Source organism: Papaver somniferum, chromosome 1, assembly GCF_003573695.1.
Source record: "Papaver somniferum cultivar HN1 chromosome 1, ASM357369v1, whole genome shotgun sequence".
Taxonomy (NCBI): Eukaryota; Viridiplantae; Streptophyta; class Magnoliopsida; order Ranunculales; family Papaveraceae; genus Papaver; species Papaver somniferum.
Genome location: NC_039358.1, coordinates 149,328,169 through 149,346,832, shown reverse-complemented (window position 1 = coordinate 149,346,832; position 18,664 = coordinate 149,328,169). Strand labels below are relative to the sequence as shown.

Below are 18,664 nucleotides of genomic sequence, written 5' to 3'. Positions count from 1 at the left end.
ACAATTTACAGATGATACTCTGCTATTTATTAATGCAGATGTGGAGGAGATGAGGAAGCTTCTTATTATCCTGAATACTTTTGAAATGCTTACAGGGTTGAAATTGAATTTGGAGAAGAGTTCTTTGATTATTGTTGGTGCTGATGAGATAATTCAAGAGATGGCAATAGAGTTAGGATGTATAGTGGAACAAATTCCTATAAAATACTTGGGATTACCATTAGGAGCTACTTCTAGAAATGTCTCAATTTAGGAGGAGGTGGTTCAGAGAATGCAGGAGAAATTGGCAACTTAAAAGAAGAAATATTTAAACAAAGTAGGGAGGCTGATGTTGATAAGGAGTTGTCTTGCTAGTCTGCCCATTTACTTTTTATCTCTTATACATATGCCAACAAGTATAGAACTGAAGCTTACTCAATTAATGAGGAATTTTCTTTGGGATGCAAAAGAGGACAAGAGGAAAATGTGTTTGGTTGGCTGTCCAAAGATTTGTAAGTCAAGAAAGTTGGGAGGCTTGGGTGTTAAAAGTTTAAGATTAACTAGTAAGCTTTGAAGGCAAAATGGGTGTGGAGATATGCTAAGGAGAAAAAAGCTCTTTGGAGAAGGATAGTGCAGCAAAAGTTCAAGAATAATTGTGAAAGTTTGATGCCAAGTGATGATGTAAAACCTCAAGGTAGGGGGTTATGGAAGAATATCTTGAAATCTGCTGTTTTTCTAAATGATGCTTTATCTTTCAAGCTAGAGCTGCACAAGACCCGCCCAACTTACCCGAACCCGTCCGTACCCACTAAACCCGTGGGTTTTTAATCCGAACCCGCCCGTTGTAGGTGCGGAGTTGGTTATGAAAATAAAAACACGTTATAGTTGGGTTGGTAGTTGGTATTAGCTAAAACCCGTCCGAACCCGCCCGAAAAAAACCCGCTAAATATACACCATTGATAAAACTAATCCTAGCCGTCCGTTATTGAAACCCTAGTGGTACTAGTAGATAAAATAACCCTAGGCGTCCATTGATTTTCTAATTGAGTATGTACCAGATGATTCCTCTAGCATTGAAGAAGGTAATCTTCGAAATATTCTTCTTCTTTGTTTTCTCTTTTCTGTATTTGTCAGTAAAGATGTTAAAGGAATGTAACATAAATTTCAATTTGGTTGCAGAGTTATTTAAAACGTCGGGATCAGAAGTCCTTGATCCTCGAGGATGCTAGGAGGAGAGACTTGAAGATGATAGAAGAGACATGAGTCACTTACTGTCGGTCTGCAAACTTTTATTGTTTAAGTTTTAATCTTAACTTTGAAGTAGTAGTATTGTACTACTGTTTAAACTTGTTTTTATTGGAAGTACTAGTGTACATAGTACACTAGTACTTGTTTAAGCTTAACAATGAAGACTTATGTTTATGGTTTGACTTTTTAAGTAATTAAGAACTTAAGTAAGAAGTATGTTTAAACTTTAAAACATGTGTGTGTTAATGATCATTGAATATAAAGCAGGTACAGATATAAACACTACAGGTGAAAAACTTGCAGAAAATATTGAACTACAATCTGAAGCGGGTTTAAGCGGGTTCAAACCCGAACCCGAACGATCCATAGCGTGCGGGTCAAAAACCCGCCCGATATTTGTGGGTGCGGGGTTGGTTATGAAAATAAAAATCCGTTATAGTTGGGTTGGTAGTTGGTATTAGCTAAAACCCAACCCGCCCGACCCATGTGCAGCTCTATTTCAAACTGGAAAATGGAAGGTCTATTAGATTTTGGATGGAAAAATGGACTTCAAATGGTCCATTAAAAGACAGATTTCCAGTCATTTATAAGGCTAGCTGTTTGTAACAAGAATGCTACTATTGCTGAAATGGTGATTAATGGGAGATTACAGTGTTTCTCTAGAAGAAAACTGAGTACCCAAGAGCAGCTGCAGTGGGATAGCCTATGCAATGAGCTAGGACCTGTTCCAGATTTCTCAGAAGAAGCAGATGAGCTGTTAATGGAAGGTGATTTTTCAGTGCATGAATGTTACAATATGCAGTTGGAGGATAGATCTGAGTGCAGCTTTGAGATATTTCTTTGGAATAAGAACATTCCTTCTAAAGTGAGCTTCATGTTGTGGACTAACTTTCACAATTCTCTTCCAACATTAACAATGTTGAGTCATAGAGGTGTGAATGTGCAGAGCAAGTTATGTGTATACTGTCAACAAGTGGATGAAACTGCAGACCATATTTTTCTGCACTGTCCTTATGCTGCAGAGGTCTGGAGTTTCTTTGTGAAGGCTTTTAAGGTGTCTTGGACATTCCCTACAACTGTGTTGGATCATTTTGAGTCTTGGAGATTGAATAACTTACAAGGTAAATGTAGGAAGCTTTGGTGGATGGTGAACTATGCTATTTTATGGCATTTGTGGAAGGAAAGAAGCTCAAGAGTGTTTGGTGGTAGACACAAATTGGTTGATGAGACAATTCTGCTCATTATGAACACTATCATTTTGTGGTGTTTTGAGAATGAGGTGTTTAGAGGATTTAGTGTGAATCAAATTCTATTTCATTCAGACACTGTTATTCACATGTAATGTATGTGATTAACTTTGTTCTGATTTTGTAAATATTTTTCCCCTTTAATATAATTTTCTTTCTTCAAAAAAAAAAAAAAAAAAGTCTAATTTTACGTTTTTTCCACCCCTACTTTTTAATTAAGTAAATTTTACACCCAATCTAGAAACCCTGGCTCCCCTAATTTATATTATATTAAATGTTCAGTATTTAATTACATCATCAAAATATTAATCTTTACACAAGTATGATTTTATATGATGATAACACAAAGAGCATAATTTACTACCAACTGTTCCTATCGATTGGAGTATTCTATCTAGAGATAGAGACACAAACGTCTTTGTCAAAGATCCATGGATGTACAAAACAACGGTGGTGGTATATGCTGTTGTGTTACCGGTGGAAATGGCTATATAGGATCTTGGCTTGTGAAATCTCTACTTGAAAAAGGCTACTTGGTCCACACCACTGCTAGAGATCCAGGTTCTTATTCTTATTTCAACATCCATGTACTTTTCGAGTCTTATAATTAATTTCTTGTATTAGATTGAATTAGCTTCAAGCATGAATATGATTTAAGCGAAAGAAATTTTAGTTTATGGTGACACCTTTTCCTTCAAATCCCTGTTGAATAGACTGATTTCATCCCCTTAAAAGATGCGAATCTTGGGGCAAATATTTTAGACCACTGTTTTATTTGTATTTGACTGAATGAATCAACCTGATGAGATAACTAGTTTTGATTAAACCTTTAGTTAAGTGATAGCTAATTTAGAATTAAACTTAATTGACTATGTAATGAATAATCTTAGAAAACATTTCACGCCTCGCACCATTTTGGAGCGGCAAGGAGAGGTTAAAAATATTTAGGGCTGATTTGCAAGACGAAGGGAGCTTCGATGAAGCTGTAAAAGGTTGTCATGGTGTATTTCATGTGGCAGCTTCTATGGAGTTTAATGTCCCATCAACCAAAGATAATGGTTTGTACAAATCTGACTTGCATTGGTATTTAAACTAGTGTAGGAGTTCAAACTGCCAACCTGGTTCAAAGTTACTAATTTCCGTACTCATTTAATATTTGGTTTTGTGTTTATGTTTTGATTTTGAAGATAGTTATATTAGATCAAATGTTATTGAACCTGCCACCAACAGAACCCTAAACCTACTGAAAGCATGCTCAAATTCTGGTTCTGTAAAAAGGGTAGAGTTTACATCATCCATTAGTACTATGACATCTAAGCATAATGACGGGAGATGGAGGGCAACTGTGGACGAATCATGCCAAACTCCAATTCCGCATGTCCTGGACAATAAGGCAAGCGGATGGGTATGCACGAAGAATTCATTTTCTGTTTGCTTTTTTTATTTAAAATTGTTGTTTGAAGAATTCATCGCTACCATGATTTTTTACCTTAGTTTCTTAGGGTATTTTCTTAATCTTAATATTTGCAGCCTTGGTTCCACTTTCGTTAATGGGTTCTTAATAACAGGATTACGTTCTTTCGAAGCTTATATCAGAGGAAACTGCTTTCCAATATGCAAATGAGCAAGGTATCGATCTTGTCTCGGTAATACCTACTACTGTGGCCGGTCCATTTCTCACTCCTACAGTTCCCGCCAGTGTTCGAGTTCTTTTGTCTCCAATCACAGGTCATAATCATAATCCTACAATCCACAACTTGTCGACTGTATTCTAGTAGTGAAGGAAACATGATTGTCAATTTTAGGGAATACAGGTGACCCTGAATTATACCCAATATTATCAGCTGTGCATACAAGAATGGGTTCAATCGCGGTAGTCCATATTGAGGACATATGCAATGCACACATATTCTTAATGGAAGAAGCCAAGGCGAAAGGTCGATATATTTGTTCATCTCAGAGCTGTACCATGTCTCAGTTGGAAGCGTATCTTACTCTAGAATATCCTCCTTATACAGCAAAAAGGTATATTAATCCTCTCTGTCAAACCTACTTGGTTAGAAGGATTTTCTTCTTTTGGGAAGCTATACGTCATTGTTCTGAATAATATCTAGTTTTTGTTTTGCTAGGTATAGTGAGGAACAAAACAGCTCAATCCCTTCTGAGATATTTTCAAAGAAATTAACTGATCTGGGTTTTGTATATAAGTATGGTTTGGTTGATATCATCAAGCAGAGTGTTGGTTCTTGTCTGCAGCATGGGTTCCTTGAACATGTTGCATTGGCTCGACAACAACACGACAGTGATTGTCGCTGATCCCATATTTGATAAACTTTGAGAAGGAAAGGAAACAATCAAGTCTTAAGACTAGAAACAGAAGCTCAAGTTAATAATCGGTAACACAACTTCGTGTAGTTATCTTAATTGTGGTTTCTCATTTTCGAAACCATTAGTCTTGAAGCTGAAAAATGAAAAATGTTTCAAGTTTTTGAAAAAAAGATTGAACACTTCGAGACAGGATAAAAATGGACCAGACGGACAAAGATTGCATTGAATCCAACGTGATCTTGCCCGTGTTAATTTGGACTACCTATTGTCTAAGAACTCAAATTCGAAAATATATGGACTTGTCCCTTTCATGCTACTCACGGTGCAAGTGGTCCATCAATCCTGATTTGAGGGTAAATGCAAGACAGGTAAGGGACGAATTTACCAAAAAAATGTAGGCAATTTTTTTCAAGATTTACAAGTTACCACAAAGCAAGGAAGAAGAGCTTTAGGATTCAGCAAATAGAGCTCCTCAATATTTGAATAAACACCCATTTTTCCTGCTAGTGAATCGAATCCCGTCTGACCAACAAGTTCCTGGAAGTTCTCCAATGGTTTATGGACCCTCCCAGCAATCACTCTGCAAACTATCAGGGCCTTCTTCAAATGTGCATTTTCTTTATCGGCTTCAATAGTTTCGAAAGCTGTTTCACTTGTTGATGTTGTGAAAATGCCTATACTAACTTTAGGCTCACTTTTGGTTGAGAATCCATGTCTTAAAATCTGACAGATGCTGCATTTCTCTGATACACAGAGAATGGAAGAACCACTTATGCCAAGAGAGCATTCCACAGTTGTGCCATAGAATCTCAATAGCTCATTACCATCGGCGAGACATCGTGGGTGCTTCTTGGACAGCTTGCTAGCTTTCATTTTCACCATCTCCCTATATTCTTCAAACCTAGCGACGGTTTTCTGCATGTTATGGACCTTCAAAACTCTTTCAATCCGCCCACAATTGTTCTCGGATTTCATCCAACTAGTTCGGCAAATTATCTCTACGATTTTGCGAGACGAGTCCCCTTCAACGAGCTCAGTCACTGTGGTATGTAGAAGAGCTAGGAGAAATGAGTTAATTGTGTATCATGAAAATTCAGATTAAACTATCAACTTCGGAAGAACAGAAAGACCCTTGACATTTCTAGACAACTCAATTTCCAAAAAAGGGAAAAAAAAAAAGATGCTTTAGCAAACAAAATATACAAAAAACAATTTCTCACCGGCATGTTTGGATAGATGATGGGTTTCTGCAGCTTCCAACTTCCCATACTGAACTCCACATTTAAGACAAGTTACAGAAGAAGACCCATTAGAAGAATTAAAATCATATGAAGCCCTATGGTTTGAATTATTACCACCACCACCCAAATTGACTGGAGAATTACCAAATCCAGCAGAACCTTCTCTATCAAGAAGAAATCCATGAGATTTTCTAGGAGGAGTAATTGAGCTTCTAAATGAAGGGGTTTGATAATGCATGGTGAAATCAACTCCTCCAGGACCAGGAGTTCCAGGACTTAAGGTACCTACAAAAGTTGAACTACCAGCACCACCACTTTCATGGTGACCACCATTAAAACTTGTAATTTTAAGTTCACACTTGGAGTTACTTAAAATGACTTCATGTGTAATTGGGTTCATAAACTCATTGCTTCCAATGGATCTTGGACTACAACTTGGAGGCCTATCTAAATGTGTTTTGCTTCCATGGATAACATCTTTGAGATTTGCTATAGACCTTGAGCAACCAGACCTACCACAAATTCTTCTTGTCGAGATAGTTTTCAAATGATTCGTGACCTTTGGATCATGAACATCAGATGGATTTGATTTGCAATGTAGGGATCTCTTTAGAGCAAACCAAACTGTTGGCATTTTCAAGCTCAAATGGTACCTACATATAAATTCTAAACAAAATGAAAAGTTCCTAGCCTTTTTATGTTCACTCCATGACTCCAACCATTTGTCAGAACTAAATTTCTTTTTTTGGCACCAAAATTTTATGGAATGCATAACACCAAAATTTTGTTTTTTTGGCAACATTTGCCAGGAAAATTAGAGACAGGTATACTGAGAAAAGGAGAGAATGAGGTAAAAACAAAAGAATGAGGTAAAAGCCAAAGGAATTAGACATTCAAGGCAAAAATAATGGGAAATATTAAGTATTATAGCCTTTTGTACGGAAAAAATAAAACAAACACGCCAAAATTTGTTGAATGGTCATTAATGAAGGATAAGATACAAGACACAAAGACAGCACAGTTTTGATCTCTTACTTACCAGTTTTCTTTTAGGACGGGAGAGAGTGACCAATCGAGCTCTAGATGACTGCAAAATCAGAAAAGTCTTAATAAAAAAAATCACCTTGGACAATGGCACACCTTGCGTTATAATTAATGTCCGGATGTCCACCAAAAACCTACAAGCTTGCCGCATCTAGGCCACTATCAGATACGTAATAAGCTCTAAAAAAAACTTAGGTGATACTCTTTGAGTTACCAATACACCAGCCATATTATTTGGCCTCCATAGGAATCATATTTAATAAAAACGGAACAAAAACCCCATTTTCATTTAAAATCAGTAAATTTAGTTTTTATTAAATTCTATAATTTTAGTCTTACCCTTCCCTATGTGTATATACGATTTTTAGAATGAAAATTTAGGCGGAACAGATACGGAAATTGTAGAGATCAGATTTACACAGAGAATTCGAGATCTTCTCCACAGAAATCTTCATGTATTTGGATTTTATGGTTCAAATAATTCTGATTCTTCCTATTTCATCAACATTTTCAATTCATAAACAATTTATAACTTCAATATCGATTTGATCATCTCATAAATTATTTTTGAGATCTCGTTTTTGTTTCAGTTTAGTTGAAGTAGCGAAGAAATCATAGACTTGAATGCTTCGAATTGTATCTGAAGATTGATTTTCAGTGTTTAAGAAATTGAAGAACTTCTGTTTTTCAGATCTGGAATTATTTTCATTTTAATTTGAGAAAAGAAGAGAAGGTACAGTTTAATCATTCGAATTATTAAGTCGATCATCTTCAGATTGATCTAATTGTAGTAGTCGAATCTCCATCAAACACGATTGCAGCTTATGAAAACGATGTGTGATCTTCATGAAGATTCTCCGACATTGTTAAATTGATGTTTTACGCTTTATTATGTTTTGAGAATTCATTTTATTTTCTATATTTTTTTTACAATTAATTGTGTAATTTTCTGTTAGTGTTTTATTTTGTTTTTATTAAGATTATGTTTTTCCTTTTGGTTTCAGCTGCAATTTGTTAGAACCCATTTTGGTTTCATCATTTTTACTGCTATGTTTGGAACAAAAATATGTTGGTATCTTTTTTGGTTTCATCATTTTAACTTTTATGTTAAAATAAAAAATCACTTGAAGATACTGCCTGTTGTCACCTAAACTATATAGATACGATTTCTGAGTAAACCTATATGAATTATGGATGGAGAAAAATAACATTATTACTTTTCTAATTGTATCACTAATGTTAAAATGACTAGATATTATTTGAGATTTTTTGTTAGACTATTGTAGTAGGTTAGCGACAATATATCAAATTATGCTTGGTGTGTCTTATGTTGTAGTTTTATGCCTGGGTGTAATAACACAAGTGCCTTAGAACATGAACATACTCCATGCCTATAAATATATCATAATTTTGTCTTTAAATATCAAGATCCCCAGTTCCTGTATATGTGTGTTCGAAGGCCACAGACAAACCCTGTATTACCGGCCATATTATTGTTCTCTGCAGCTGGTCTAAGTTAATAATACAGGCTACGATTAAGACTTTAAATCAGGATCAGGACCTGCAATATGTTGGAACCCTTTTTGGTTTCATCATATTTACTGTTATAATGGAACCAAAATATGCTGGAACCTTTTTTGGTTTCATCATAAAACAATTATAAACATATAACATTTCGCTGCATGTCCAGTATATCAATGTGGTTTCGGTTAAGTTGCAGGTAGTTCCAATAAACATAAATGTGATAATCATAATTGAAACCATTCATAAACCATTTAAATCTTTTGCTATTATAAGCATTTTTAAAGAAAACAGATAATGTTGCAAAACGCTATTACAAGTATTACAACGAGCTGATATTACACCAATTTTTGTGTGTGCAATGACAGTAGTCTTTTCTTTTCTAATTTTTTGGTGGTTTGTCCACCAGTATCATGTAGGAAAGATTCGCTCTCATGTTTTCCACCTTTTCTGATATATTCACCTCATGATACTTCATGATTTCCCTTCAAGAGGCTCTTCATGTAATAACAAACATGAAGTCCACAATCTTCCCTGAAATTATAAAATAAATGTCTCAATGTTTAGACCTGCAAAAGAAAATTGTCTGTATGATATTAAAAAATTATTTCATCGAAAAAACAAGAACAAACTAAAACCACCAACAGTTTTGGTGGAACCAAATATAACAAAAGGAAACTGATGAAACCAAAAATGGTTTCACCAAAAAGACCAAGATAGAATAACACCACCAACAGTTCTGGTGAAACCAGATCTAACAATGGGAAAATAATGGAACCAAAAATGGTTTCATCAGAATGACTAAAATTAATCAACACAGTTCTTGTGGTTTCATCAGATAGACTAGAATTAATCTCAACATCAGAATGATTTAATCCAAAACAAGAATAAACTAACACTGCCAAACCAATATTGGTTTCATCAAAATGACAAGAATTAACCAACACCACCAAATCAGTATTGATGGAACCAAATTCGACAAGAGAAAAACGATGAAACCATTAAACAACACGCCAACAGTCCAGGTGGAACCATGTTCGACAAGGCAAAATGATGAAACCAAAAATAGTTTCATCAAAACTACCAGAATTAATTGACACACCAACAGTCCAGGTGGAACCATATTCGACAAGGAAAAATGATGAAACCAAAAATGGTTTCATCAAAACTACCAGAATTAATTGACACACCAACAGTTCAGGTGGAACCAAGTTTGACAAGGGAAAAATGATGAAACCAAAAATGATTTCATCAAAACTACCAGAATTAATCAACACACCAACAGTTCAGGTGGAACCAAATTCGACAAGGGGAAAATGATGAAACCAAAAATGGTTTCATCAAAACTACCAGAATTAATGCCTACGTGATTTCATCAAAAAAGACCAAAAAAATTAACACCATCACCACAGAGTTTACACGATTCTTACCTTTTGGAGTTTATTTCACTGTTTTATTTGACTTTTCATCTCTCCTTTTCTCTTATTTAGTTTTATTCTTCACCATTTTGTTGTTTCAGAGGATTTAGGTCAGAAAATAGAGACGATTTAGGTCAGAGTTGGTTTCATTGGTTGAAGTAAGTAATCATTAAAGAAGAGAAGAAAGGAAAATCGAAAATCGTATGATGATTTTCGCTACGGATGAAGACAGAAAGAATTCGTAAATCTGATTTAGGTCAGAATTGGTTTCATTGGTTGAAGTAAGTAACCATTGAAGAAGAGAAGAAGGAAAAATCAAAAACCGGAAGATGATTTCGCGACGGATGAAGTGGATCTGATTTTTTCTTATGTTTTAGAGACTAGGAAAGAAAACTAGAAGAAGGTAATGACGGTATCAAAAAAATGAGTAGGGTTTATTTGCTCTGTTAGCTTTGAGCCGAATAAAAGTAAAGGGTATTTCAGACAGTTTAGGAATTTTGGGGTTTTTTTACATCATTTGTTTTGTTGGAGTTTTCTTATATGAATGTTGACAGGCCTGGGGCTCTAACGCGCGCGTTAGATCAGATATTGCATAATGGCGGCCACCATCAGATATTGGCATAATGCCGGAGAATCGGAAGTAAGAGTACGTCCAGCGACGACTTGGTAAAGTAATATAATATTTGATATAGCGATAAAAACCAAGGAGGAGAAGAAATCATAGATTTCGATGTAACTTATGACCTTATGATAGCTAACACATTTTTTAGAAAGAGACAATCTCATTTTTATAGGGGTTACTCAATAAATACTTTTATTGATTTCCAAGGAGTTTAATGGATTTGTAAAATATTGTGTTATTGGTTGTCTACTTTTAAAATCTCTTTCAAAGTTTATGTTGTTGGTTGTAGATTGTCAAAAGATCTCCTAAAGTTTGTGTTACTCGTTGTAAACTTTAAAATTCAAAACTTTGCATACTTATCTATTTTCAAGACTTTGAGTGACTTTTGTGTATATCTTTGCTTTGATAAAAGTCTTGCAAAATATGTAAGATTTTGTAAGACTTCCAAATTTTCATAAAAATAATTTTTATTCTCTCTTATTTTAGTATTTCATGAATATAAAATCTATAAAACCCTTATTAAAAATCAGTATAAATTATATGATATATAATTAAACATTTTATTATATTAATAAATTATAAATTATATAAAATAATTAAACATTTGGGGCCCAGCTTGTTGCCAGGCTACCAACTACAGCTTTGTACGATTCCATTCACGAATAATATTATTTATTTATATTAATTATTATGTAAAAATGTGCAATAATAATTATTTTAATTTATTATTACATATATTGTATTTTATTGAACAAAAGAAAGAAGTTATGTATATAAAATAATAATTATTTATTTTAATTTAGTTGATATTAGTATAATAAATAACTACAATAAATTTTGTATTTATGTCTATATGCATATCTAAGATACAAAATAAAGCTTGGCTAAGTTTGCCTATATAAGTGGTGGTCCAGATTTGTCTAGAGAGAAGATAAATCTATGGTCATGGTTTGTTCAACTTAAATATTAATTAGTATAAGTAGTGTTTTATTAATTGGTGTCTCATTAATTTCTCATGATAATTGATTTATTAATTTTACATCATAAATGTCTCTTAATTAATATTAATACATATCTCCATCAATAAATAATTTTGACAAAAATTATTTCAATAGATATTAGTGGTGGATGTGGTAGTAGAAGAAGAAGTAGGTGGTGGAAGCGGTGGAAGGTGTTACTAAGTGGTGGAGGCGGTAACATTAGTTTTGGTGGAAGAAATAGTGGTGTTGGATGGTTTTAACGGTGGTGCTATTGGTTTTTTCTTTTTGAATCAAAAATAATTATTTTTCTTTTTGCATGACAGGTAACATTGTATTGTGAAAAATATAGTTGGTTGTTTTTGGCACGATCAATAAAGGCGGATAACAAATATTTTTGGGACGATACCAAGTCATATAAGACAAAATGGTTGTTTTTGGTACCACTGATATCTTTGGTAACCGTTTGTACGCATGATTTTCAGTATTAACAAAAAACATATAGTTGAATAAATTAATTGACGACCTAAGTTTGTTAAACCTAAACTTTATACATGACATCTGGGATTAAAAGTTATAAGTGTGCCCAATATTCTACGAGGGATGAGCCATGGTGGTGGTGGAGAAAGAAGTGATATCTGGTGGTTTTGTGATGATGGCGGGTATTGATGAGTAGTAATTGACTATGTTAATTATGTGCCGCTACAAAAGGGTAACACTATAAAGTAGAAATGTGGTTTATCGTCTTAATGCTAATATAAACTCGGTTAAAATACATGAAAATTAAGAAGAAAAAAATAAATTTGGATGTCACTTTATATAATAAATAATATTAAAAACTACATATTTAGTATCAAGGTTTCTCCCTCCAATAGATAAATCTAAGGTTGTATTGAGATCACGTAAGAAGAGCGCGAGTTGGTCTTGGATTTCTGAATGATAATGAATATAATGAAATGCTCCCTCTCGGTTGCTCCAATGAAAACCGAAACCTTCTAAAAAAAAATCAATCGAACAACACTTAGATGGGGCGCATCACCACCAGTGTAAACTTCTCTGATTGCTACATATCCAGTGAAATTTCTACAAATTGATCTGGTGATTTCGTCCTACCGTAATTTTTATCGCGATATGCAATTAAATATCTAATAGTGATTTTAAAGGTATTTAATAATTACGAAATTCTTTTATAAGTTTTGTTTATGGAAGTATTGATTTAACTTGGGTTCTTTTATATTTTTGTGTTAAGTTGATGACTTTTTAATTTGAATACATGTTTGGTTAACAAAATTTGATACATATAGGGTATTTTATTTGTAAAACTGATGTTAGTCTCTCATTTTTCCTGTTAGCACTTTGTTTCGATCCCGTATTTGTAGACATTATTTGACTAATGTTGGGGTATTTGTTTAATCTCAAGGACGATTAAACCCAGTGTGTATTCTACACATTGAAGGTGACAGAAGTTTGTGACGGATCTACTTTGAAACTAATAATTTTTCTTCAGAAGGTTAGTTGAATTTATGTAGATACAAATATCAGTATGACTATGCTCTTTATTGCTCCAAATTACTTGAGTAACACTAGATATGAGAGCGGCATTCATGCACTACTTAGCATAGTTGGTATGAAATTTTTTTATACACGAATTTCTTCAATTTTATGTTATCAATATGATTGAGAAAGAATCTTACGCATGTTTTGATTTATTTTTATAAGTTTATTTTTTCATCTCACATGTGTATATCTTAGCCTTCCAATAGCCAAGGGTTCTTCATTTTTATAACTCTCACATTTGCAAAAAATAAATAAAATAGATTTGTCTATAGTAGGAAAAATATTATGGGTTTTTGCTTCACTCCTTAGAGCCTTAATTATCAATAATTTCGGAACCAATTGTGGTCATAAACATCATGGAGTTGGATTGCCAGTTTAGGTATATGTACTGTTAGATGAAATATTCTTTTTGAAATTTAAAATTATGATGTGATGGAACAATAAGTGAAAATATTTATTTACTGTATTTTTTATTTTTTTCATGTTGGCACAACATTATTACTCCTTCCAGATAATAAATTGAAATAACATGCTTAAGTAAAAAATAAAAAGATCAAGTAACCCATTATTTTTCTGCCTAAAACCTATTTGAATATCAAAATAATTACTCACGAAAATTATGAAGCAAGAGGAATGTGAACAATATCGTATTAGAGACAAAGCATCTTGTGCCGTTACGACACGGGTTAAGATCTAGTTTCCATATAAAGTTTGTTTTCACAACTCTTCAAGACTCCACAAATTTCTGCAAGACATTAGACAACTCTGCATAACTCCGCAAAACTTTGCTCAATTCTATATAATTCTCGGGAAGTTGTCAATTTTCGTGTCTCTTTTCAAATCTCTAGAAATCTACAAATGTACTTATTGAGTAAACCCTAGTTATTTACATTTGTGGCCAACACTTTACACAAATCGATTATATTCTTATTAGGAGAGAGGACAAGCGAGACTGCTTAAATGGCAAGGCTAAACCTGGAGAATGTTTTTTCATACATCATAAACTCCAATTATCCGATTTGACAAACGAGAGTGCTTAGATTGCAAGAATATACCTGGAGAATGTTTTTTCAATACATCATAAACTCCAAGTATCCGATTTTTATCTCAAAACATGTATACAACGAGATAAAGGCGCTAAAATTAAAAGGACGAAGTGCTGGAATCTTAAAAAGACGTCGCACGGGTGTTTAGATATATGGAGTTGGCAAAAGGGGTATTAAGTGTCAAAAAAGAGGTGAACATTATACGAGAAGAGATGGAAACTTGCATCAATCCGAATGTTGGATGCATAGGTGTGTGGAGTGATGAAAGGAAGTGGACGCGAACTTAAAGATACTTGGTAGTGGAACGAGAACGTACAATAGAAGATTAAAAAGAAAACAAAATGCTACAAATATGTGCGTCACCATAGCAGCAAGGAGACCATAAAAAAGTACAAAGCCGCAAAAAAAAAACGTAAAGTGAATGGTGTGTGCGACAAGGGGTCGTGCTTATGAAGGAATGTATCGGAAGCTAAACACCAAGGAGGGCAAAAAGAAGGTCTACAGAATATCTAGACTTCGTGAGGGGAAAACGAGATTCTGAAACCAAGTTAAATGCATCAAAGACGAGAATAATCGAATTTTGTTGAAGGAATCCGAGATTAAGAACGAGTAGAGAGATACTTTAATAAGCATTGCAACAGAGAGGGTGATAACACCGTGACCAAGCTAGATAACTCTTCTGAGTGCACCAACAGAAGACTTGTTCAGGGTATTCAAGAGTGCGAGGTAAATGAGGCGCTAAAAAAGTCGAAATTGTTGGTTAAACTTCAACATAGAAGTCACTAACAAGGTGGTTAGGACAAGATAAGGAAATTGATGTAATCCTAAGGGAATTAGAAGTCATCTAGTTCTAAGAAAAGGAAAGACATGTAATAAGGTAATATGACTAGGAAAAGGAATTCATAGTTCTATATATATATGATCACCAAAGTTGTGGTTGATCATATGAGCAAGATTAGAGCTTGTGTTTAGTTTTGAGAGATTTTCTAAACATCAATAAAGAAAGTTGTCTTTATATAATCTAAGTTTCATCTTGCAGTTTCCATTAATTGGTATCAGAGCTTGTTTCTGAGCCATGGAAAACGAAACCACCATTGTGGGTGCAAAACAGTTCACGCCACCATCAATACAAGTTCCAATCCTCAACGCCACAAACTACACAGTATGGGCCATGAGAATGAAGGTACTGATGAAAATCTACAAGGTGTGGGATACAATTGAACCAGGAACAGATGATGCAGATAAGAACAACATCGCTATATGTTTACTCTTTCAAGCAATACCAGAATGTCTTGTTCTACAAGTTGGTGAACAGGAAACTTCAAAGAAAATTTGGGATGCAATAAAGGCACGTAATCTCGGAGCTGATCGAGTTAAAGAAGCCCGTCTGCAAACCTTAATGTCTGAATTTGAAAGAGTGAATATGAAAGACACTGATACTATTGATAGCTTTGCAGGAAAGCTATCAGAGATAGCCTCAAAAGCTGCGTCACTTGGACAATCCATTGATGAAGATAAACTGGTAAAGAAGTTTCTCAATAGTTTACCAAGATCCAAGTATATTCATATCATAGCTTCTCTCGAACAAGTCTTAGATTTAAAGAAGACTAGTTATGAAGATATAATTGGAAGATTGAAAGCATATGAAGAGAGAATCCTTGATGAAGAAAACAATGGAGAAACTCAAGGAAAACTCTTGTACACAAACTCTTACCAACAAAACTCTGCGACAAGAGGAAGAGGTCGTGGAAGAGGTGGTAGAGGAAACAGAGGCCGAGGAAGGGGAGGAAGGTTTAACTCACAAGATAGAACAACAAGTCAGAATGATCAAAACCAAGGGAAAGAAAAGAAGGATAGATCAAACATTATTTGTTACAGATGTGATAAACCAGGACACTTCTCCTCTGTATGCCCTGAAAGAATACAAAAGATGGAAGAAGCAAACAAGAATGAAACAAGGGAAGCAGATATAGCTCTTTTCATGCACGAAGTTTTATTCTTAAACGAAGGGAAACTAATACCAAAGAACTACGAATCAAAGTATGGAGAAGAAGGAATCTGGTATTTAGATAATGGAGCCAGCAATCACATGACTGGTAAGAGACACTACTTTTCTGAACTCAATGAGAAAATCAAAGGACAAGTGAAGTTTGGGGATGGATCTTCTGTAGAAATTGAAGGGAAAGGATCAATTCTATTTCAGAGCAAGACCGGAGAACAGAAGCTTGTCACAAACATCTACTTCATCCCAAACTTACAAAGCAACATTCTAAGTTTAGGACAAGCTACATAAGTTGTATGTGATGTTAGAATGCGACAAGATTATCTAACAGTTCATGACCCAAGTGGAAGACTTTTAGTTAGAGTCTCACGCTCACAGAATAGACTCTACAAGATAAGTCTCATGATTGGAAGGCCATTGTGTCTGAATATGAGACTGGAAGATCAGACATGGAAGTGGCACGCAAGGTTAGGACACATAAGTTTCAGAACCTTAAAGGCAATGTCTCAGAACAAGATGGTTCGAGGACTACCACAGATAAATGATGAAGCAAAAATCTGTGAATCATGTTTAGTTGGGAAACAAACTCGTCAAGGTTTCCCAAAAGCAACAACATTCAGAGCCTCAAAGCCATTAGAGCTTCTTCATGCTGATTTATGTGGTCCTATTACACCACAAACCCTTGCAAATAAAAAATACATATTTGTTATTATAGATGACTTCTCAAAATATATGTGGTCTATTCTTATGAAAGAAAAGAGTGAAGCATTTGACAGATTCAAAGCTTTCAGAAATCTGATAGAAAAAGAGTTAAAAGAGGAGGTCATAATGCTTAGAACTGATAGAGGAGGAAATTTCACTTCCTTAGAGTTCAACAAGTTCTGTGAGTCAAATGGAATCAAAAGGCAACTCACAGCACCATATACACCACAACAAAACGGAATGGTGGAGAGGAGAAACATGACTCTAATGGAGATGACAAGAAGTTCTTTAAAGGCTATGCAGGTACCTAATTATCTATAGGGAGAAGCCGTACGACACTCCACATACCTAATAAACATGATACCTACGAAAGCTCTGGAAGACATGACTCCATATGAAAGCTTGCGAAAGAGAAAACCAAACATAGATCATTTAAGAGTGTTTGGTTGCAAAGCATACGCAAAAGTTGATTCTGCAACTCTTAAGAAACTGGATGATCGATCTCAGACTCTTGTGAATCTAGGAATTGAGCCTGGATCCAAAGCTTACAGATTATTCAATCCGACAACGAAAAGAGTGATAATGAGTCGAGATGTGGTATTCGATGAAAAAGCAAACTGGAACTGGAAAGAAACTAATGATGGACCAATTAGGCATCCAGGAATGTTTCACATGAGATGGGGTCAAGTAATTGATGAAGGCGAAGGACCCATAATCATCAATACCAATGGAAACAATGATGTTAATGAAGAAGAAGAAGAGAATAATGAAAACACTGAGAATAATGAAGAAGTAGTAGTAGAAGAAGAAGAAGAAGAAGAGGAGGAGATCGATGAAATAACTCAACCCATTCCACTACGAAAATCAACAAGACAGATACAAAAGCCACATTTTTAGGAGGATTATGTTCTTCAAGCTGCAGAAGAATGTGAGATTATGCTACTTTCTGTTAATGATGAACCAAGGAATTTTCAGGAAGCAAAAGTCTCGACTAAATGGACACAAGCATGTAGAGAAGAAATTATTTCAATCAACAGAAACAAGACTTGGTTTCTAGTTGATAAGCCAGGTGGGGTAAAAGTGATTGGTCTTAAGTGGATCTTCAAAATAAAACGGAATGCTGATGGTACTGTCAACAAATATAAGGCAAGACTTGTAGCTAAGGGATACGTTCAAGAATCATGCATAGACTTTGATGAAGTTTTCGCACCAGTTGCTAGACTAGAGAAAATTTGTCTCTTAATAGCAGAAGCAGCATCAAACTCATGGGAAATTCACCACTTAGACGTTAAGACAACATTCTTACATGGTGAATTGCGAGAAGATGTGTATGTTGAACAACCAGAAGGTTTTGAAGTAAAAGGACAAGAGCATAAGGTTTATAAGTTATCAAAAGCTCTATATGGTCTAAGACAAGCTCCTCGAGCCTGGAATACAAAGTTAGATCAAATATTAAGAGAAATCAGATTTGTTAAGTACTCTAAAGAAACATCAGTATACAGAAGAGAAGAAAAGGGAACTCTTCTTGTGATTGCAGTCTATGTAGATGATCTATTTTTGACTGGCAACTCCCTTAAGGTGATCAATGAGTTCAAGAGAGAAGTGTCATCAAAGTTTGAGATGTCAGACCTCGGAAAACTCACTTATTACCTTGGCATAGAAGTCCATCAAGGAGTAGATGGGATTCAGATTAAACAAGAAGCTTATGCAAGGAGAATTCTGAAAGAAGCAG

The 18,664-nt window shown here is 34.7% G+C and overlaps 3 protein-coding genes across 5 annotated transcripts; 2 read left to right on the top strand and 1 right to left on the bottom strand.

Moving 5' to 3' along the window:
• The first annotated feature begins 1,855 nt into the window (after positions 1–1,855).
• LOC113352106 lies at positions 1,856–2,569 on the top strand. The gene has a single exon (XM_026595976.1). It carries the CDS (start codon positions 1,856–1,858, stop codon positions 2,567–2,569), a length of 714 nt encoding a protein of 237 aa, XP_026451761.1.
• Positions 2,570–2,812: 243 nt separating this feature from the next.
• LOC113304220 (putative anthocyanidin reductase) lies at positions 2,813–4,989 on the top strand. 3 transcript variants are annotated; one of them, XM_026553282.1, is made up of 6 exons: positions 2,813–3,035; positions 3,365–3,532; positions 3,662–3,879; positions 4,043–4,202; positions 4,280–4,499; positions 4,604–4,989. In XM_026553282.1, the coding sequence occupies exons 1-6, from the start codon at positions 2,906–2,908 to the stop codon at positions 4,788–4,790; spliced, it is 1,083 nt and encodes a 360-aa protein (XP_026409067.1). In that variant the 5' UTR covers positions 2,813–2,905; the 3' UTR covers positions 4,791–4,989. The 3 variants fall into 3 exon arrangements, with proteins under 3 accessions (XP_026409067.1, XP_026409075.1, XP_026409084.1); XM_026553290.1 differs by having other exon boundaries at positions 4,289–4,499; positions 4,604–4,988; XM_026553299.1 differs by lacking the exon at positions 3,365–3,532.
• Positions 4,990–5,004: 15 nt separating this feature from the next.
• LOC113304212 lies at positions 5,005–6,678 on the bottom strand. The gene is made up of 2 exons (XM_026553271.1): positions 6,023–6,678; positions 5,005–5,842 (listed from the first exon to the last, which is right to left on the bottom strand). The coding sequence occupies exons 1-2, from the start codon at positions 6,675–6,677 to the stop codon at positions 5,211–5,213; spliced, it is 1,287 nt and encodes a 428-aa protein (XP_026409056.1). The 5' UTR covers position 6,678; the 3' UTR covers positions 5,005–5,210.
• Positions 6,679–18,664: the final 11,986 nt, after the last annotated feature.